The sequence below is a fragment of the Miscanthus floridulus genome, chromosome 4 (assembly GCF_019320115.1).
Source record: "Miscanthus floridulus cultivar M001 chromosome 4, ASM1932011v1, whole genome shotgun sequence".
Lineage (NCBI taxonomy): Eukaryota > Viridiplantae > Streptophyta > Magnoliopsida > Poales > Poaceae > Miscanthus > Miscanthus floridulus.
Genome location: NC_089583.1, coordinates 75,697,877 through 75,719,848, shown reverse-complemented (window position 1 = coordinate 75,719,848; position 21,972 = coordinate 75,697,877). Strand labels below are relative to the sequence as shown.

Here is a 21,972-nt window from a genome sequence, read left to right as displayed (position 1 = left end):
AATGATGGTGCGCAAAAGAAACAAAATCAAGGGACACAAGCCAAAAGGAACGTCCTTACTTAAATTTTTTTTTGAAGACCTCGGGTACATCTCAGGGCTCTTAGCCACCGCTGTGGAGGATATCCTCCACATCCACGGCGGCCACAACAGCGTTTGCAGTGGCGGCGAAGTCATTAACCAACTCCGCCCGTTTCTTCTGCTCAACGCGCTCCAGAAACCCGGGTGCCACCCGACGGAGGTCCATCCTGACTCGCAGCTGCACGGCGGCAAGGGCGACACCGGCCCCTTACCGGATTCCTGCCGCCCGCTCGCGGTCCTCCGCTATGATGAACCCCCGGAGGCGGCTCGCCTCCTCTTTGTGGCGAGAAGCCGCCAACTGCTCCTCCAGCGCTGACAACAAGACAACGCGAAGGTCAGAAGCTTTGGACATCACTCAGGACATCAAGACGAAGGAGGTCCTTACCCACGATATGGGGTTGGGCGTCAGTGGCCACCGCCTGTGCGGCAACAGCCTCACTCTCCGAGGCGGCAAGAGCAACCCTGGCGGCATCAAGGCTAAGCTCCAACCGCCTCACCTCACAAGCGATCACGGAGTACCGCCCAGTGAACTTCGTCCGTCTCGCGGATGAGTCAGCGAAACTCTTGGCGGCCGCCCGGAAACGACGAAGACGAGCTCGGCAGCGCCAGCGGCTCTTCCTAATGCAGCATGTGAGATGGCCCTGAGGAGTGCTCACAGTCAACTTAGGTCAGCGCTAAACTCAAGCATCGTTTAAACACTCACCCATGTTCGCGCCACTGAGGAAGCAACAACCCGATCCTTGCTCACTTGACACCATGCCCAGATCGCGACACGGTGCGTCACCAAGGGGGTGCCGATCCAACCATTGCCCATTTAACACCATACCCGGGTTCCGATATGGCGCATCACTAAGAGGGTTACGCCCCAACGGTTTTCTTTTGGGTTTCATCTCCATTAGAATGGCTAGATTTAACGTTGGCTCGCCACGCCTATCACAACCCTCCTCCTTTACCAGGGTTTGGGACCTGCTATGTTGAGACAACATAGGCGGAGTTAAGTACATATACTACTGACTCCTTTTAAAATTAGAATTGTACAATGATGTGTTATAAATTTTGTTTGTCAATAAGAACTACTATTCTAGATCTATATAAAAATTTGTGTGCAACACCACACCATCCTATCCTCAAAACAACAACAAACCCTTTTGTGCTCACTGCTGAGCAAGCTGGGGTAGGCATCATATTCACAGTACAGGGGCAAGAAAAAAATACAGCACAATCTTGGTACATAATAGCAACCAATTTTCCCTGCAGAGATGGTGTTCATGAATCTAAGTAAGTTGATCCTATCATTTATTTTTCAGGTGAATGTTACTGCTGATCACAGGATTATCTATGGTGCTGATTTGGCAGCATTCCTGCAAACATTTGCAAAGATTGTTGAGGATCCTGAAAGCCTCACAGTGTAAGGAAAGCTTCATACAAGTTCTCAACTTTTTTGTATTCACAATTGGAAGACAATGCCAATATAGATAATAAAGAGATACTTTTCAATGTTATTATCTCCACATATAGATTTTTGTGTACAGTTTCTACACTGCTCGTTTTCGATCTGCAATTATGTATTATTAGAGGTAGACCCTGATTCAAGGAACCATGAATTGTGTAAACACTTTGGGGCATTAATAATGATAGAGGTTGCTTCCTAGTTCCTATAGAGTATCTTGTTTGTGTCTAACTGGACGATATTAATTGGCAAGAAATTCAGCAAATCATCTTTTTTCTGTTTCGAGCAAAGTTAAAGCAAATGAGCATAGCCTCTCTGGTTGCATCAGATGGACTTTTAGAACGGTATTGAAATTTTCTGGCTACTTAAATGAGCCTTACAGTTACAGAACAAAATGATGCAGGATTCCTAAGTTACAAGTAGGTAAAACATGTCAGGCACATGCTTACATCCTCTGAGGATGGCCTGCCTTGCTGTTGCTGAAGAGAATAGCAAGCAGGCCTAGAGCTCCAGAGTACGTATTGGTGGCGTGGCTCCTTCAGGGCATGTGGCCGGGGCCGCCTTCTGGGGCTACCGGCGAGGCCTCGCTGACGTCGAGGATCTCGACGCGTCGGTTGGTCCGCTTCCTGATCTTGATGGCCACGTCCTGCGGGCTGAAGGCGCCGCACACTATGACCCGGCCGTGCTTCTTGTCGATCAGGTGGCTCTCCAGCTCTGCAAAAACCAAAAAGTTTCAGATAAGTCTCCCAAACCGAGGTTTCAGGCATCATCACAGATGGGCAGCTGGGGTGTTTACCTTGCATCTGGAGGAGCGCCCTCCTGATCCTCTGGTAGCACCCGTTGCAGTCGATGTTCATCCTCAGAGTCATGCAGTAGGGCTGCTGCAGAGTACAGGGTACACGTCAGTCACTACTGCCTCTCAAAGTTTCAGCTCTCGAAAACCATTTTGCTTGGACTGACACTCTGACAGCACATAAAACCCTCATGGTGGTACTCACCCTGTAGTCCATGGAGACAGATCGAGGAGCTCTTCTCCCCTCGGCGGCAAGATGGCGACGGCGAAGCGGTTTCGGCGAGGAGCAGAGTGTGAAAAAGGCCCCGGGGAGAGCGAGGACTGACCGAGTGTTGTTAAGGGCGGCCAGCAGCGGAAAGGAAGGGATTAACGTGTGAGGCGTGGCTTGATGCGCTTTGGTGTGCTTTGCTTTGCTTACTGCCCTGCTTGACTACTTGTGAGCCTGATCTTTTATGGCCAATTCACTCGAGTGATTCATTCCCGTGTGGGCTCGATCGATGTGCTTTCTGGGAATCAGATTCTGGGGCACCAGCAGCGCAGGCTGGCTTCCATGCAGTGCCCTTTCCGCTTCCACACAGCTTTTGCTACGCCTGCTGTTCTTTGGCGTGTTGATTTGGACGGAGGACCTGCTTATATGCTTTTGCATTTTTGTTACTCTCAGATTCACCGCCCCCTACGATATATTTCTAGTATTCTGCAAGTCCTGTGGGACGGTTATTAATAAGATTTCTGTCCACTGTATCATTGTACGAGAGGGCTATAAAAGATTGAAGCTGGGCCAATTTTGGGTTGACGGTATCGTTTGGGGAAGTTTGGATTATAGCTCAAATTTCGACTAAATGCAAAATTTTCCAGCAAAACACCTCTCAAGCCTGAACTTTTCAGAATGCAAAAGGCATTAATTGAGTTAATCCTAAGTTGGCTTGCAACTTTAAAAAGAGTAGTCTGATTTACATCTTCCAGAATAAACCTTTCATGGAAGTTACAATCTGGGGTGTTTCTCCACGTCTCAGATTAAACTGAGCCACATCTATCCTCTACTCACTCAGCTGGTCAGCACTGATCCAACACCCTACCGAGCTCGAACAAACCAGGACAGACCAATATCCTGGGGCTTCTGGTTAGGAGAATCACTGAATCGAAGAGCGCACAAAATTGTTGGAAGGGATAGTAAGCTGGAGACGCTGAATTCTGAATCCACGGCCCCTCAGTGAATCCTGACAGATCGTATGGGATTGAGCCTTTTTTGCTTCCACAGTGAACTTACTGTGTCCACAGAATTTTCTCCCCTCTCAAATATGACGCCAATCCAACAACAAGAAATGCAACCAAGGTAGCGAAATGAGGCGATCTCTACCAGGCGAACATGTTATGTAACAATCGCCTAACCTTCCACAGCCTTTACCTTGGCACGCTTCTGCAATTCACGGAGCATGCTTATACTCGCTTCCTGATCTTCAGGACAAGGCCATGCCTTCACAATGCGGAAGAAATCCCTGATGACAGAAAACTGGTCATCGCTCTGTGCACTTGCATGCTTATCTTTGGACATTTTGTGTCGCTTCCCGTAATTGGCCTCAAAGTCACTTGACTTTTCATTCGCTCTTTGAAGCACTGAAATAGGTATTCCTGAGTATCAAGGGCAAAGACAGCAAATGAGCATGGCAGTATGTGGCAACGTAATACGGCCTTAGGAAAAGAGCATTTGAATTCAGAACAGAAGAAATTGAGAAATGAACACATTAACTTGAGAATGACCTGCTAATCGAGCAACATTTACACCATAGCTTTTAGGGCATGCACCACATGTTAATCTATAAAGGAAAGTCACTTCTTCCAGACCTTCTCCCTCGACCACCTCGCATGCCATATGACACAACGATACCTGCGATGTTCAGTATTCATATCTGCAGGTTACAACATTGGATAAAGTTGTATTAAGAAACAACAACAAAAAAAGACAAGGTATGTATCAGTTACCTTGGTATCCTTGTGTTCCATTGCTAACCTATGGTAGTGTGTAGAAAACAAGCCTAGACACTGCACCTGATGAACTAGAAATTCCAGAACTGAGGCCCTGTTGTAGCAAGGGCGAGTCAGTGATCTCATAGTGAGCATTATTAAAGGTACATGAGACTACAAGAGAATGAACAGATATCAGGAGTAGGCAGCAATCAATGTTATGATCAGTAATTCAACTTACGCGATAGCTTGTCCATCAGAAGTCGATGTACCCCGCCCAAGCTCATCTAATACCACAAGAGAATTCTTGGTAGCTGATGACTGAGGCAAAAGTTGCACACGGTTGAGAACATACAAATTAAAAAAATAATATATGTTCTCATATCTCGAAGGAAGAACTTACAAGCACCGAGGCAGTCTCCTCGAGCTCCACCAAGAATGTACTTTGGCCAGCCATAATATGATCCCTTGCTCCCATTCGAACAAAGATACGGTCAACAAGAGAAAGCTCAAGGCTTTCTGCAGGAACATCTGCTCCAATCTGGCAAAGAATATGAAATCAGTTGCCATGAACAAACAATGCTGATATAGTGATATACATGGTAAAGATGGTGGATTACCTGAGCCAATATAATGGTAAGACAAACTTGGCGCAGGAGAGTTGATTTACCACCCATATTTGGACCAGTAAGAACAATAAAGCTGGCATTCCCTGACCCACCTATCTTAACATCGTTAGGTACAAATGAACCCTTGCCTAAGGAATCACTTCGTAGAATGGGATGTCCAAGATTTCTAGCATGGAAAGTAGGAGTATCGTCTGGGCCATTTAATTCTTTGATAGTTGGACAGCAACTTGGCCCCTCAAAATAATCACTTGCAATAGCAAGACTTATCAATACATCAAGCTCTGCATGATAAAATCAAAGGCAACATTTAGGGCAGAAAATCTACCTACACAATGAATCTGGTATACGCATGATATGCTGCTGCTCTCTGCCCCTCACCGATCGGAGGTTGTACGTGTGGACGATCGGTGGGCGTGGTTTGAAGGCTGATCGGCGGCGAGGAGCCAGCGATCGTGAGAGGAGGAAGAACGAGGTGGCGGCTAGGGTTGGACTCCCGGCTCCCTTCAGGAAGCCGGAAACAATATGTTTCTGCTTAAACCGATCCAATTGTCTTTACAACCATATATCGCTTCTCTTTTCTAAAAATAGAAATACGTTTCTAATAATAATAATAGTTCTCTAATAATAGGAAACGTCCTGGGCCGTGAGGCCTTCTCCTGCATGCGCCTGCTAGCTTCTCCTGCATGCGCCTGCTAGCCACGAGCAGCCCTCCTCTGATATTGAACTCCCGTCATAACATCTCTCCCCGCCTCGGCAAACAGCTCGTCCTCGAGCTGCACATCCGGGTAGAGTGTCTTGAAGTCGTCCAGGTGCTCCCAGGTGGCGTCGTCCTCCGGAAGGCCTTGCCACTTGACGAGGATGCGCCACACGCCGCGACGGAGCTGGGCGCGCAGGACCTGCGCAGGTGCTGGCAGCAGTCGCCCGTCCTGAACCGGTGGCAGCACGGCCGGTGTTGATGGTGGCGAGCCGGCGTAGTGGTAAGGCTTTAACAGCCCCACATGGAAGACGTCATGCAGGCGCGCGTTCGCGGGGAGTCGGAGACGATAAGCCACCTGCCCGATGCGCTCGACGATCTGGAACGGCCCGGCGTAGCGTGGGCGCAACTTGCCCTTGGACGGCGAAGCGAGCGCATGGGTGGGTCGGTGGAGAAGTCGGAGCAGCACCCATGCGCCCACGTCGAACTCCACCTCGCGATGGTGCTCATCGTAGTGGCGCTTGGCGTACTGCTGGGCCTGAAGAAGACGCTCGCGAACCTCCTCCAGGAACGTGTCGCGGTCCCGCAGCATGGCGTCCACCGCCTTTGTCTGGGCCGCCCCGGCGTGGTGTGGCAGGAGGGGTGGCGGGGGTCGGCCGTACACAACCTCGAACGGCGACGCTCGGAGCGCCGTGTGGTACGAGGTGTTGTAGCAGTACTCCGCCCAGGAGAGCCAGTCGACCCACGAGCGAGGCCGATCACCTGTCGCACAACGCAAGTACATCGCGATGATCTTGTTGACGACCTCGAACTGGTCGTCTGTCTGGGGGTGAAAGGCCGTACTGAGCCGCTGCTTGACACCTGCACATTTAAAGAGATCGCGCCAGAGATTGCTGGTGAAGACTGGGTCGCGATCGCTGACGATGGAGCTGGGGAAACCGTGCAGGCGCACGATCCCGTCGAAGAAGGCACGGGCGACGGAGGCGGCGGTGTAGGGGTGGCTGAGCACGATGAAGTGGGCGTACTTTGAGAAGCGGTCCACCACCGTCAGGACCACAGACTTGCCGTGCACCTTCGGCAGCCCCTCGATGAAGTCCATGGAGATATCCGCCCACACCTGTGACGGAACGTCCAAAGGCTGAAGGAGGCCGGCCGGCTGTGTGGTCGGCGTCTTGTTCCGCTGGCACACGTCGCAGGAGCGGACGAAGTCGTGCACCAGCTGGCGGTCGCCGGGGATGTAGAAGTCCGCGCGGAGGCACACAAGGGTTTTCTGGACCCCCTCGTGTCCAGCCGAGTGAGCCAGGTTCACCACCTGGTGGCGCAAGTCGTCGGTGGCAGGCACGTAGATGCGCTTGCCGTGGAGGAGGAAACCGTCGGCGGCTGCCCACGGCTCGCCCAGAGACGCAGCTTCCAGCTGCTGCAGCAGGTCGCGCGCGACCGGGTCAGCCGCGGTGGCGCGGCGGATGTCGGCGCAAGTCGTGCTCGTAGGCCGCCAGCTTGACATGGCGGGCGGCGAAGGGTAGACTGAAGAAAGCCAGGGGTCCCCCCCCTGGTGTAGAACGGCGCCAAAGCCGGTGCCGGACGCGTCGCAGTCGACCACGAACTGGCGCTCGAAGTCGGGCATCTGTAGAACCGGCGCCGACGAGAGCGCCCGCTTCAGGGCAGCGAAGGCCTCGTCCACCTCCGCCGTCCAGACGAACGCCTCCTTCCGCAAGAGACGTGTGAGTGGTGCCGCGATGGAGCCAAAGTCGCGGATGAACTTCCTGTAGTAGTCGGCGAGGCCCAGGAAGCCACGCACCCCGCGTGGAGAGCGCGGTAGCGGCCACGAGGCGACCGCGGCCACCTTGTCACTGTCCATGGCGACGCCGTCGGCGTTGATGACGTGGCCGAGGTAGGCAACGGAGAGGGCCCCGAAGGAGCACTTCGACCTCTTCAGAAAGAGGCCGTGGGCTCGTAGGGCGGTGAAGACGAGGCCGACATGCTGCAGGTGCTCAAACCACAACGTGCTGTAGATCAAAATGTCGTCGAAGAAAACCAGCACGAACCTGCGAAGGAAGGGGCGGAGCACGTTGTTCATCAACGCCTGAAATGTCGCAGGGGCGTTGGAGAGCCCAAACGGCATCACCAGGAACTCGAAGTGGCCGTGGTGGGTGCGGAACGCCGTCTTCTCGATGTCCGTCGGGTGCATGCGCACCTGGTGGTACCCCGAGCAGAGGTCGAGCTTGGTGAAGTACTTAGCCCCGTGGAGCTCGTCGAGGAGCTCGTCAACCACCGGGATCGGGAACTTGTCCTTGGACGTACGGTCGTTGAGCGCGCGGTAGTCGATGCAGAAGCGCCACGACCCATCCGCCTTCTTGACGAGGAGCACGGGTGCCGAGAACGGAGAAGTACTGGGGCGGATGATGCCCTTCTCCAGCATGGCGGCGCACTGCCGCTCGAGCTCGTCCTTCTGCAACTGAGGGTACCGGTATGGGCGCACTGCCACCGGCGCGGTCCCGGGCAGCAGGTGTATGCGGTGGTCGTAGGGGCGGGCTGGTGGAAGGCCGCGCGGTGTGTCGAAGACGGCGTCGTGCTGAAGTAGGAGCTCGTCCAGCAGCGGGTGGTGCGGGTCCGAAGCGACCGCTGCCAGCGACCGCTGCTGGGAGGGCGCGCCCGGGGCGCCCACACACCGCCACGTGACGCGGCGGCCCTCGTGCAGGAAGGACACAGTGAGCCCCTCGAAGTCCCAGGTGAGGGGGCCCAGCGTGCCAAGGAAGTCGACGCCGAGGATGAAGTCGAAGCAGCCGAGCGCGAGGCCGACGCAGGTGATGGAGAAAGGCGCCCCGCAGATGTTGACGGGCACGTCGCGTGCGATGCCTTCACACGGCACGCGCTCGCCGTTGGCCACCGTAACGCGAAGCTGGTCGCCCCCCCGAGGAGCGAGACCAAGGCGTCGCATGGCTGCGCCCTGGAGGAAGGTGTGGGTGGAGCCGGTGTCCAGGAGGGCGAGGAGGCGCTCGCCCTTGATCGTCACGGGCAGGAGCATAGTGTGGTACGTCCTGATGCCTGCAAGAGCGTGTACAGAAACCACAAGAGCGTGAGCGTGAGCATCCGCTGCGGCGGCGGCGTCTTCGGGCAAGGCCGCGGCCGCGTCGTCGGCTGCCCCCTCCTCGTCGTCGTTGAGGAAGTCGTCCGCCTCCAGGAAGAACAGGCGGGGGCACACGTGCCCACGCATGTACTGCTCGTCGCAGTTGTAGCAGAGGCCCTGACGACGGCGTTCCTGCATCTCGACCGGCGAGAGGCGACGGTACGGCCGCACGGGTGCCGCCGGGGCTGCTGCGCCCGGTGCTGCAGCGGCGGCTGCGAGCGGCGCAGGCAGCGCTAGTGCTCCAGCCGGGGCCGCGGCCGCAGCCGCCCCCTGTTGGCGTGGGGGAAGGGCTGGCCGCGGGGGAGGGCGGGCGTCGCGCTGCTGAGGGGGTGCTGCCGCGGCCAGAGCCCGTGTCTCGAAGGCGCGGGTGAGGAACATGGCCGTCTGGAGGTCGGGCGGGGCGCGCATCACGACGTCGACCCGAATGTGTTCCGGGAGGCCGCCGACGAAGAGCTCTGCCTTTTGGCGCGTGGAGATGTCCCTGGAGTGCGCCAGCACCGTCTGGAAGCGGTCCGCAAACTCTTGGACCGTGGAGTGGAAGGGAAGGCGCCCCAACTCGGCCAGCCGCGAGCCGTATATAGGCGGTCCGAAGCGAAAACGGCAAAGTTCCTTGAAGCGCTCCCAGGACGGCATGCCCTCGTCCAACAGGAGGGCGTAGTACCATGTCTGAGGGGCGCCGGTGAGGTGGTAGGAGGCCATCCACGTCCGCTGCTCCACCGGAGTGCGCTGGCCCCAGAAGAATTGTTCACAGTGTGTGAGCCAATTCAGCGGGTCGACCGAGCCGTCGTACGTCGCGAAGTCGATCTTGTAGGTCCGAGGCTGGAAAGGCGCCGCGCCGAACGTCACGGGAGCGGCAGCCGAGGGCGCCCCACCGAGCGCTGGAGCTGCAGCCGGCGCGGACCAGAAGGTGGAGCCGTGGAAGATTGGGCCGTCAACGCCGCCATAGAGCGTTCCCGACGCCGGAACGCCCCCATGGCCGAAGCCCGCTGTGATGTGAGGGGTCGAATGGACCGACGGGCGCCCCGGCGGCGCGATGTCGGTGAGCCACGGCGGAAGCGGGGACGGCGAGTGGGGGAACTGGATCTCCTGGATGGGAACGCCGTCGTGGGGAGCCGCCGGTGCTGGCGCGGTGTTGTGCGCTATGCTGTCCTGCGGCATCCCGTAGGTGTAGACGGCACCCGAGGCGGGCGAAGGCAGCTGCTGCTGCGGGTTGGGCGCCGGCGGCTGCTGCGGGTTGGGCGCTGGCGGCTGCTGCGGGTTGGGCGCCGACGGCTGCTGCGGCTGCGGGTGAGTCGGCGCCACGCCTGGCTGCGGTCCCAAGAGGAATGCGTGGACGCCGGCCATCATCCTGCCGAGGTCGAGGACGGCCGCGGTGAGCTGCTCGTTGGTCATCACCCCCACGGCGGAGGAGGAAGCCCCGGCGGCCAGCGGCAGCGATCCCGCGGGCAGAGATGTTTGCGGAATCGGTGCAAACGGGATCGGCACGGACACGTTGGGGTCCGGCGGCGGCGCGGTTGAAGCGGGCAGCGGCAGCGACATCGGATCAGAGGTCTCTGATACCAGGTTGATATGCTGCTGCTCTCTGCCCCTCACCGATCGGAGGTTGTACGTGTGGACGATCGGTGGGCGTGGTTTGAAGGCTGATCGGCGGCGAGGAGCCAGCGATCGTGAGAGGAGGAAGAACGAGGTGGCGGCTAGGGTTGGACTCCCGGCTCCCTTCAGGAAGCCGGAAACAATATGTTTCTGCTTAAACCGATCCAATTGTCTTTACAACCATATATCGCTTCTCTTTTCTAAAAATAGAAATACGTTTCTAATAATAATAATAGTTCTCTAATAATAGGAAACGTCCTGGGCCGTGAGGCCTTCTCCTGCATGCGCCTGCTAGCCACGAGCAGCCCTCCTTTGATATTTGAACTCCCGTCATAAAAACGCAGCTATGCGTCTTTGTTAGAAGTACAGCTAGCATGATAACAATTCTTTACTAGCCATGCATCAACTGACATACGGGTAATATTTAGTCATTAACCAACATCACTGTTACTTGTTTACCCTTGACAATAAAGATTTCCATATAGTGGGTCGCACAAACACGCCTTTTTGAAGAAGGAAACAAGATGATATATAATTGGCAGGTGGTCAGATGGTCTATGCAAAATTAGTAACTTGTTTTCAATAAATCCCTCCAAAATTAGTAACATAGAACTTCAAACAAATTCTCAGTACTTTCTTTCAATAAAATAGCAAATCAGGTGTACAGTAAAATAATAGAGAGCAATTAGGAGGAAACACCATAGAAGTATAGAACATTAGGAATATTGCTAACCTATGGTAAAATAAAACTGTTGTAATAAAATACAGTGCAAGAGAAAAAAAAATATTGCATGAAGCGTTACCAGCAACAGCAGAAACCAACTGCCTCCACTCAGTGTGATGCTCAACAAATAGCTGAATCAGATTCTGAAGAATGCCTTTCAATTTCGATTCTTTCTCTGACTCAGCCTTTGAAAGTTCTAATATCAGTTCTTTCAGTTCCGGCGTCCGGTACCGATAGAAACCCTGGTTGGAACATTTAACATGTCTTAGGACTTCAATTCTTAACATAGACCCCAGTTTGAATCGAACATCTATGAACCATATTCAATAAAATTGTCATGTGTTCAGGCAAAGTAAAACAAATATGCAGTAGCTTAGCACAAAAGATGAAAGAAAGAGAAATGAAATTGAACCGCTGGGATCCAGGCAGTCATTGCACATATAGGAATTCAGCAATAGATGATAAATAGTCAATTCTGACCATTAAAGTCTCATGTTGTTTTGCGGCTCATCTCCAGATCAGTTGCCGGAAGGAACACAGATTTCAAAACTAGCCCCAAGCAAACCGTTGTCGAACTCCAATTAATATAAAAAACAGAGGACTGAACTTTGAGGCATGACGATAATGTACCTAGTTTATGCACAACAGCACAATAATGTTGCAACTAAGCATTTAGTGTTTACCTTTTTAAGTTTATCAGCAAGCATCATTAACACCTTGAACTACATTACAGAACAGATTACACGGTAGTAGCAGTAGTAGATCACACTATTTGTAAAAGAAATAGCTGAATCAGATTCGGAATAATGCCTTTTTTTGTAGTAGTAAGTAGTAAGGTACACACTATTTCTACAATAAAGAGTAGATATATATATTAGCAAACCAAATGTATACAACAGTAGTAGCTCAGTTACACATTTATATACTTATTTACACTTAACTACAAGAGGAAAAAACATTGTGATTACCTTTTTTGTACACTGCAACTCATAGTTTCTGGGAACTGAACCTCCCAGACTCTCAGGCACTTCAATTAGGTACATATCTTTTCCAACATCAACATAATTAACCTGAACCATTGTTGACTAATTGTTAATTGGCAAAGAGACTATTAAATGATGCAAAACTTGAAAAAAGTGGTACGATGTAGCACTACCGATGCAGGTCTCAAAAGCTTTCGTTGCTCCTTCAGGTACTCTTGTAGACTGGATTTGATCTCTTCTATTGCATAGCAAGTAGCATCATAGTCAGGATCACAACCTTCACAAGGAATGATCCGACCATTGCGGTCTGCTTCTGACCAATCAAATGCATCTCTGAATCGGTCTAAAATAGATGAGATATTTGGTAGGCCTTTGCCTGCAAATAGTTATTCACTTGCAAGGGTTACCTAACGCATTATATTCTATTATAGTAACCTAAAGCAACCAAACAAGGAAAATAAAAAATGAAGACAAAAGGAGCAACATATGGGTGCACCAAGAAAACTAATGAGAAAATGCATTAGAAATAGACATATGTTATGGAGTACTAAAGAAAGTTGTTATTCTACCTGGTGAGAGCAAATCTTTAAGTTGAGATCCCTCTGTGCATATCAATGTACTAATAGAAGAACATGCATGGAACATCTGCTGGCACCCCCGAAGCGCAGCAGTAAACTGTTGAAGCAGTCTCTTTGATGCATCTTCATAGAGAACAACTGATGAACTTCTCTTGTTTTCATCACTGCAGAAAAAATGTAGCTTGAGTGCTTGAGTCATTCAGGTTAGACAAAGAGCCAAAAAATTTCAAAGATCCGAAAGTACAAAAGCAAGACAGTATTCTGATGCTAAACAAAAGGAAACAGTTTACAGAAACCAAAAGGTGCAGTGATCCAGTGTATTGCATCAGATCTCTACTGATATACAATATAATATAATATACTAAATTACCAGCTTGAGAAAAGACGTGCAAGCAGGCGTTCCATGTCAGGGAGCCTAGACAAATCCTTACGGAACTGGGCAGCATAATCTTGGCCAACTCCCTGAAATGAAGATGATTCAAATGGTAATGCAAAATCATAGGAAACATGGAAAATAAAGCTCTATGCTCCTGTTTTTCTATGTAGAGTACAAACATATGTATAATCAGCATGAGACTGTACATGTTACTCATCAGTTTGAAATTTCTAGAGTTTTCCTTTGACAATTCATAATGTCACATTTCAATATATGTAAAACAGTAAAACTAAGGTGAATGACTTAGTATAGCCCCTGGTTGTTCTTCAAGCCACGAACAAAGAAGACTGATAAGCAAATTTATGTAGATAGACAATAAGCACTTCATACCCTGATTTTAGTTAGATTTAAACAGACACAGCCAAGCCCAAAATAAAGATGGCTTATTCAAATATATAAGACTAGCAAACATGCCCACGTGTTGCAATGGGACGTAAAGCATATTGTGTGGTCCTAAGGCCCATAGCTAGCTAGCTATCTTGTTGGATTTAACTGGGCTTGGCCCAACCCTAAAAAATGGGCGTACCCAGTGCAGAGAGCTCCCGCTCTGTGCGGGGTCTGGGGAAGGGTGTCAGTGGCAAGCCTTACCCTCGCCTGTGCAATGCGAGGAGACCGCGACTCGAACCCGGGACCTTCCGGTCACAGGCGGTAAGACTCTATTTTAATTAAATCCTAAGGCCCATAATACATGCTAACTACTACTACTACAACAACAACAACATAGCCTTTCAGTCCCAAGCAAGTTAGGGTAGGCTAGAGTTGAAACCCACCAAGAGACCCAAGTCACGGTTCAGGCACTTCAATAGCTGCTTTCCAAGTACTCCTATTCAAACTTATAAATGCTAACTACAACAAAAGATTAATCCCATATAGGTAATTGTCTAGAGATTGACTCAGCTTAAATAGGTAGCTATGTCTACATCTAATGTGACTCAATTTGTAAGGTTAATCCCACATAAATGTGCTAACTGCAATTTGTGAGGTTATAAATGTGTGATAAATAGGTGGCTATGTCTACATCGGTTGTGAGGTTACAAATATATGTGCCAAGTCGAGACGCACATGGGCTTGGATTCGGCCGACCAGACCACCACATGAGTGGTGTGACGCCAATGAAGGTTTTGCAACTCCAATAAGTGAGATGACAAACCAAGGAACAGAAGAAGAGGGGTATGAGTGAGGGACGACCGTGAAAGCGAGAACAGTCAAAGTGAGTGATGGAAGAAGAGGGGTGGGAGGGAGGGATGACGGACCAAGGGATGAAGAAATTTTTTTGTACTTTATATTAGGTATAGATAGTAGCATTTCCAAATAATCTCAGGAATTAACAGAAAAAACTTGCAGAAAAGAGAGAAGCTGGCTAGCAATCATGATTACTGATTAGTTTTGGAGTAATGAAAATCCTTGTTTTTATTCATTTCCAAAGTAGTAGTGCTGTCATTCTGAAGTAGAATCATTTATATATATGAAAAAAATGATAGAACGGCAACTGCATTGAGATATTTCTGAAAGTTCCCATAATTTAATTTCCCACTGTGAACAACAAGAAGAAAAGGAAGATAGTTTGGTGTTTATGGTGCTCTTTATATCCCATTTTTTTGGGTTAGTGAATACCATCGTACTAGGCAGGATGACACCCATAATTTAGGAATATAATTCCAAAAAAACAGAAACCTTGAAAGTAGCAACAGCACTTTGACGCCGTAGTATTGCTCTGCGATCATACAATGGCTTCGCGATCCACCGTTTGAGTAACCTCTTTCCAAATCCAGTAACACAATGATTCAATTGTGCATACAGGGTCCTGCAGAATATATATTAGCACTTAGACACCAGAATTTGATTTCTAAAGAAAACAGATAGTTCCAAGCAGGCATTACCCTGAGAGGCCACCAGTTCTCATATTTTCTAAAAGTTCTAGATTCTCCAGCGCTGCTGCATCAAGTATCATATGCTTTCGGATATTGTTGATGAGCCCCAAGCATGCAAGTGGCTCAAACTCAGCACGTGGAAGTATTTTCTCATCCAGAAGGGTTTGCCTTAAATAAAATAAGGAACCTCCTAGAGCAGAAAGTGCATATGTTTTATCACCTGCTCCAATTAACTCACATAATAAGTTAGGCAGACAGTCCACACAGTCTTGTATATCATCAGCATTGTTCTGTTTATCGGCTGAGCTGTAGTACTGCTTTATCTCATCAATAGTCTTTGCTGCGTCCCAGAATTCTGTGGACGGAAGCAGCTCATTTATTAAAGGCTTCCTTGTGTTGTTCTTTAATGCCTTCTCAGTTTCTGGACTCAGCATTTTACCAGGCTTTATAATTTCCACAGGCCTCATTTCAGACAAAATTGAACACAATCCATGGCGCTCTGGATCATCTTGGAACTGTAAAAGCAACAAATACAAGTGTAAGAGGCTACACCAGCTCCAAATTTGCTTCTTGAGCAATTTGCCTAATTTGATAATAGTTTTCTACAATTTAATACAAATGGAAATGGACACAGGATTCTGTAAGCACTAACCTGTCCTACAATAAATTTGCTTGTAGAAACATCAACTATGCAAACACCAATGGTACAAGTGTCTTGGCTCTTCTTTGAACTTTGTTGGTGACTTTCAGTCACAGACAGGAGGTATGAAGGATCTGGGTTTGCCAGTAGGTGCTCTCCTTCTATCAGTGTTCCTTTTGTGACCACTGCACATATTTCACGCCTGACAACCTTCAGAGAGTAAAGCATTATCTTATGCACACTTTAAATTGTTTTGACAGAATACGGAAAGAAATATTGCTAAAGTTTGCAATCTAAATTCAGCAGACAACTTTGAAATTATCACATTTGCATGTTCCCATAACACAAGTGATTTACTTTCATTGACACCATGGAATGATGGAATCTAAGCATACCTTGTCCTTTATACCCATCTCCTTACGCCGAAGTTCAAGCTGCTCAGGTGTTTCGGTCTGCTCCACAACCAGAACGCGATAACCCTGCAATGCAATTAATGTTATTACTAAAATGCAATTATGTGTGAAATTAAATGAGAAAAATACCATAAAATAAGTTTACCTTCTCAGCTAATTTCTCCAAATTCACTGATAAATTCTTCTCTGGGAATCCACAGTGAGGCTGTTCACCCTAAGATAACATGATTGAATACAGACAGTGAGTTTTAGATAATATGAGAAATGGCAGATCTAGATTGCTGAGTAATAGCAGAAGAATCAATAAGCATAAACGTGAGAAGATATTCCTGCCTTCATGTACTGAAGATCAAGGTCCTTTGCCCCAACATGTGCATCCATCTCAAATAGTTCGTAGAATTTGCCCATCTGTTCAAATTCATACTATATTATTATAATCACTAAATGAAAAAAACTGCATTTAAGTAACCTGTGGAAAAATATAGATGTACCTTGAAGAACAGAACCTTATCCATGTGCTGTGATTTAAATTCCCACCATTGTCTCTGTTTATCAATTGCCAAGACTTAGCATTAATACAGGCTGTGCCACAGAAAATGAGTATTAACATGAACTTATACCTGCCCTCCTGTCAAACTCTTCAAGAACTGGGGTGGCAATAAAAGCGTTCTCAGATCAAAGCCCGGGCTTCCAGGACGTCTGCCTTTTGCGTCTTTGCGCCCTCTACAGTTCCAAAGAGTTATTACAGGTAAGAAATTCATAGCCCCTAAAGATTCAATCAAGCATACCGATTCTTTGCTTTCATTAGAGAATGAGAAGAAGCACGTTTCTCTAGACCAAAGAGAAATAGGACAAGGCAACAAAGTTTCTACTCGATGCATGTGAAAAATGTATGATCGAGAAACACACTATAGCATAATAAGGTTCAAAAAAACATTATAGCATGCTAAATTTAGCATTGCAGAGAAACGAATCATCTAGCAATGAAAACACTCACTCTCCAAGGAATTTGAACTTCTCAGCATCCCGCTGTCCAAAGCGCTCAGCTGCATCCCCAGTAAGAGCAGTGTAGTCGTTCCCCGTCGTTTGCCCCTCTGTAACAAAAGCAACCAAAATCACAAAGAGGGGCAGACAAACTCAAGCCCATCAACAGTTGAGATTTCACTACTTACTCTGGCCACAGCTCATTGGCATTTCTGGGTCAACTTTTCTAGTGGTATTAACTGCTTCGAAGGTGAACCTTTTAGCAAAATCCAATGAGGCCACATCCACGTTTTTCCTCTTCTTCGAAATTTTTGACCCCGACTCTGATGTCAAACCAGAGCCCAATGTCGATGGCGTTGAACCTGACATCAGCAAGGAATTCTTTGGCTTTCCCTTTCGCGGTCGCACTGCGACAACTTCCTCATCGTCTTCCCCATCCAGCTCCACCTCCTCAGAATCCTCCTCCACGACAGTATCCCTCTTCCAGTCCTCGTCCTCAGTGGAATCCCCTGCGCTATCCTCTGCCACAGCCGGTGATTTTGCCACCGAGGTATCAGACATCCGCCGGAGACGCCGCAGCTTCCTCGCCGGCGGCGGGGTCGAGTCCTCAGCGGCGGCTTCCCACTCGAACTTCTCCTTCACGAGATCGACCTCCTCCTCGTCGCCGTCGTCGTACTTCACGCGGTGCCTGCGGGAGGCCGCGTGGTAGGCCTCCACCCTCCCCTTGTACCACGCGTCGTCCAGCGGCCAGTACACCCGCAGCCGCCTCCCCACCACCTCCGCGGCCAAGGGCGCAGGCACCGCGGCGACGGCATCACGCTCCTCCTTATCCTTCTTTCCCTTCTTCTGTTCCTGCTGCGGCTGCTGCGGCTTGGGAGGGGAAGGGGATACCGCGGCAAGCGGGGACCTCGTCCTCGCACTGGGGTTCAGCGGCGACGGAGAGGGCTTGGACGCGCCAGGGCTCGGGCCCGAGGGGGGCGGGGAGGGAGTAGGGGAGGAGAAGAAGGCGGTGATCTGGCTCTGTTTCCGCACGAGCGGCGAGCGGCCATTGCTGGCTCGGCGCGACGCCATTGCGGGGGGGAGCGAAGGAATGGCTGCTCTCCTCTCCGCGTCCGCGGGTTTAGGGTTTTGTCCTTTTTGCGGGGGAACTGATGGCGGGAGGGGATTAGTAGGAACTAGGAAGGAGGCGGGTGGGCGAGGGAAATGGCGCGGAGAAGTGGCGGGAAAGGGAGGTGGGTGTGAGGAAGGAGGCAGCGGGGTGACACGCCACCGGAGGCGGCGAGGGCGCTGCGGCGGAGCGTGGGGATGGAGCTCGGCGCGGGAGGTGGTCACGGGGCGCTGACATGTGGGCGCGGTTCGACGGTTCTGTAGACTTTTCAGGACCATTGGTCACTGGTCAGTTTGACGGTTTATATTTTATTAGCGTTCCAATTTTCTTGGTTAACGGATAAATTGTTTTCCCAATGTCACGTTTAAATTTCTCTTTCGCGATTGCAAACCATGGTTAGGCCTTAGTTTGACAAACACAAACATTTCTAACTATTGCAAGAATCGGTAAACTCATAGCCAAATAGGTATAAGCCACCTTGCTCTGCAGTGCTAACTTTTAGCTTATACTCCCTCGGTCCCCAAATAAATTAATTTCTAGAATTTATGCAGCCTAACTTTATAAAAAATAGTAATAACATATATGACATAAAATGAGCACCTTATAAAATATATTCTATGATAAATCTAATAATACTAATTTGATACCATAAATCTTAACGATTTTTCCTAGAAATTCAATAAAAGTTTAAAAAGTTTTACTTAAGACAACTCTATAAATCTATTTATTAAGGATAGAGGAAGTAGGTCATAACATGGATAGGCTCATGTGACACTTTAACATGATCTTAGAACGTGGGTATGAGCCTAGCTCTTGATCAAGAGCTATATTTCTCTCCCTCTTCTATTAAAATATGAAAAAAAATCTGAGACCAATACTAGGGTACCTGAAGAGGAGGAACTGATAACCATCAACGTTGATTTATCCGAGCAGTCAAGAGCGCGACTACAGCTCCAACCGATCCCAAGGTGCGCAAGCTTTGCCTCGCCCGGCCTCTGAGGGCGGACTCCGCCTCCCTCGACCTCTAGGGGCGAACTCTGCCTCGCCCGACACCGAGGCCACGGGCTCCGCCTCGCCCAGCCTCTGAGGGTTGGCTCCGCCTCGCCCGACCTCTGATGGCTGGCTCCACCCCGCCCGGCCTCTAAGGGCGGGCTCCGCCTCGCCCAATCTCTAGGGACGGCTCCGCCTCATCCCACCTCTTAGGGCTGGCTACACCCCGCCCGGCCTCTAAGGGCGGACTCCGCCTCGCTCGACCCCGAGGCCGGGGGATCTGTCTCGCCTGACGGAGAACCATATCGCCGCCAATCACTCTAGGTCCAAGCGAATGGGTCTGGGTTAAAGCTTTGACACCAGGGAAGTGACCGGCACGCCCCGATATAACACGTGGTCGTGATGGGCCATACCTAGGGATTCACATCAGGAACAGCGTCGGGCGTACCGGTGTTGTTCTACCTATCCCTCGTACGAACACTGATAGCGCGCGTCAGTTCACCATGACGTCCGTCAGGACGGAGTGGAGCGCCACGACCAGGAGACGACGCCTACATATGGCGCTAGTGACGGACAAGACCGTGACGTGGAGCTATCCCTGTTGAAGTCTACAAGGTCGACGGGACCCGCATGAAGGAAAAGAAGGACCCGGCAATCCTAGAGAACTTATTCTCCTTCTGATTCTCCTATTTTCTCTCCACTGTAACCCGTGCTTTTCCTTGGCCTATAAAAGGGAAAGCAGGGTATCCATTAGGGGGGCATGAGACTTGAATCCGATCAACTGATCAAACCCCAAACACACAGCCGAGCAGCCATCGAGCTCTCGACACCCATTCGTTCCTTCCACCAGAGACTTAGGACATATTTCTCTCTCGTCTGTTTGTAACCCCTACTATGAACTTTCAGTGCAAGTAACACGAGCAGCAGCAACGAACTAGACGTAGGGATATTTTGCCCAAACCAGTATAAACCTCATGTCCTCTTAGCACACCACGAGCTTACCGAGAGAGAGCCCCTCTCCCCGGAATACCTCACTCGGAGCGCCCCGACAACGCTTTTGTTTGGTCTCTACAAAGCCGCAGAGACCGGTGACCACCTTGTGGCGCAACACGCGCCTCCGTCCCCCATGAATGATGAGTTCGTGGGGATGACCGAATATGTCACGGAGTCTTTCCACTACCTCCTCGTGGGAGAAACAGAGTCGCCCTCCACCCCTGACTCAAGCAGGGGGAGCCATCACCCCTCTCGTGAATGTTTTATGGCAGGTACCCCCAAGGGACATGTTGAAAGCATCCACGAGGAGGAGGCTACCCCGATGAACGACCTCAACGATGAGGTCGAGGGGGATGCAGTCACCCTACCCCACCTATGGGTGGAGTAGCTAAAGGCCTAGCACCAAGAGCTCGAGGAAGCGTGACTCTAGCTCGAGTAGGAGTGCGCGGAGCTTGATCGAGAGATTGAGCGCCGCGGGGACGGTGGGCGCGCACGCACCATGGCCCACGACATGAACTAAAGGATCATCAAGGACGATGAGTCACTCTCATACTTCGCTCGGCCAAGCCAGAACATCGCTGCTGCGATGGTCTTGCTCTAGGGGCTTCCGGGGCTCGCGACGCCCGAGGATCGTTGGGCCCATCGTGAGATTCGCACACTACTCGAGCATACACGTGGCACAGTAGGCTAAGAGCTTGCTGTCCTGACGACACGAGCTCGACGCCAACCAATGTGTGCCCCTTGGAGCGACCCAACATGGAAGCATCAGTCCACCAGACGCCACAAGGCGGCTGGTTGCGCACCACGATCTCGGTGCATGAGCGTCTCAGCCACAATCGTGTCGTGCATAACACCCTTGATGCCCACAGGCATGCCTACGGTGATCTAAGGGAGGGAGTTATCCACGGCTACCACCCTCATCATGGCGGACGCTACGATAGTGTGAGGACCGAAGCCCGAACCCTGGCCTGCTAGGACCTCAGGCCTTCGGCCAACACATCCTCAACGCTACCTTCCCACTATGGTACCGACCACCAACCAACATCCCAAAGTACTCCGGAGAAACTAACCTTGGACTATGGCTTGAGGATTATCGGCTTACCTACTAAGCCAGTGGAGCAGATAATGATGATTTCATTATCCGCAACCTTCCATTGTTCCTAGCCGATTTGACGCGAACATGGTTGGAACATCTTCTGCCCAACAGAGTCTAAAGTTGGGCGGACCTAAGAGAGATGTTCATGGGGAATTTCTAGGGCATGTACAAGCGTCCTAGAAACCCATGGGATCTAAAAAACTACTGATAGAAGGCCAGAGAAACCCTTCATGGATACATCCGGTGCTTCTCTTGGCTATGCAACGAGCTATCCAACATCGTCGACGCTGACATCATAGGAGCCTTCTTATCTAAAACCACCTGTGAGTCCCTGGTTCACAAAGCTAGGACATAAGGGCCCACGAACCACCAAGGAGCTCCTCGACATCGCCACCAGCCATGCCTCGGGCGAGAAGGCGGTTAGAGCGATCTTTGACTGTCTCAAGGGCAAGGCAAAGCAGGATGAGGATGCCGGCAAAGGCGCCTCCAACTGTCCCAGCAAGAAGAAGAACAACCAGTAGCGCGAGGGCTCACTCATCCGCTGCCGACCGCAAAGGGGGTCAAAAGCCCATGGAGGATACCCTGGACCACTTTGACAAGCTGCTCGTAGGGCCATGCCTAAACCATTCCTTCCCTGACAAGTATCTATACAAGGACTGCGGACTCATAAAGCGATTCTTGTCTGGAGGCTTTAATAGGGGGGAACATGGGAAGGACCCTAAGCCAACCATGGACGATGTTGAGGAGATGGATGGTGGCTTTCCAACACTGGATGGCTGCCTCATGATCTTCAGAGGGTCGGTGGCCTATGACTCCAAGCGTCGCCAGAA

General features: G+C 50.5%; 2 protein-coding genes across 3 annotated transcripts; both read right to left on the bottom strand.

The window, feature by feature from the left end:
• Positions 1–1,871: 1,871 nt before the first annotated feature.
• On the bottom strand, positions 1,872–3,107 carry LOC136549827 (heavy metal-associated isoprenylated plant protein 9-like). Of its 2 annotated transcripts, none has more exons than XM_066541248.1 (3): positions 2,527–3,107; positions 2,325–2,409; positions 1,872–2,242 (listed from the first exon to the last, which is right to left on the bottom strand). In XM_066541248.1, the coding sequence occupies exons 1-3, from the start codon at positions 2,536–2,538 to the stop codon at positions 2,067–2,069; spliced, it is 273 nt and encodes a 90-aa protein (XP_066397345.1). In that variant the 5' UTR covers positions 2,539–3,107; the 3' UTR covers positions 1,872–2,066. The 2 variants fall into 2 exon arrangements, with proteins under 2 accessions (XP_066397345.1, XP_066397346.1); XM_066541249.1 differs by having other exon boundaries at positions 2,325–2,406.
• Positions 3,108–3,223: 116 nt separating this feature from the next.
• LOC136549826 (DNA mismatch repair protein MSH6-like) lies at positions 3,224–18,317 on the bottom strand. The gene is made up of 21 exons (XM_066541247.1): positions 17,144–18,317; positions 16,969–17,065; positions 16,592–16,694; positions 16,463–16,516; positions 16,305–16,379; positions 16,117–16,185; positions 15,954–16,037; positions 15,571–15,768; positions 14,928–15,433; positions 14,722–14,851; positions 12,982–13,073; positions 12,603–12,775; positions 12,207–12,409; positions 12,019–12,120; positions 11,130–11,292; positions 4,904–5,193; positions 4,687–4,824; positions 4,525–4,604; positions 4,302–4,398; positions 4,080–4,206; positions 3,224–3,950 (listed from the first exon to the last, which is right to left on the bottom strand). Exons 1-21 carry the CDS (start codon positions 18,024–18,026, stop codon positions 3,706–3,708), a joined length of 3,909 nt encoding a protein of 1,302 aa, XP_066397344.1. The 5' UTR covers positions 18,027–18,317; the 3' UTR covers positions 3,224–3,705.
• Positions 18,318–21,972: the final 3,655 nt, after the last annotated feature.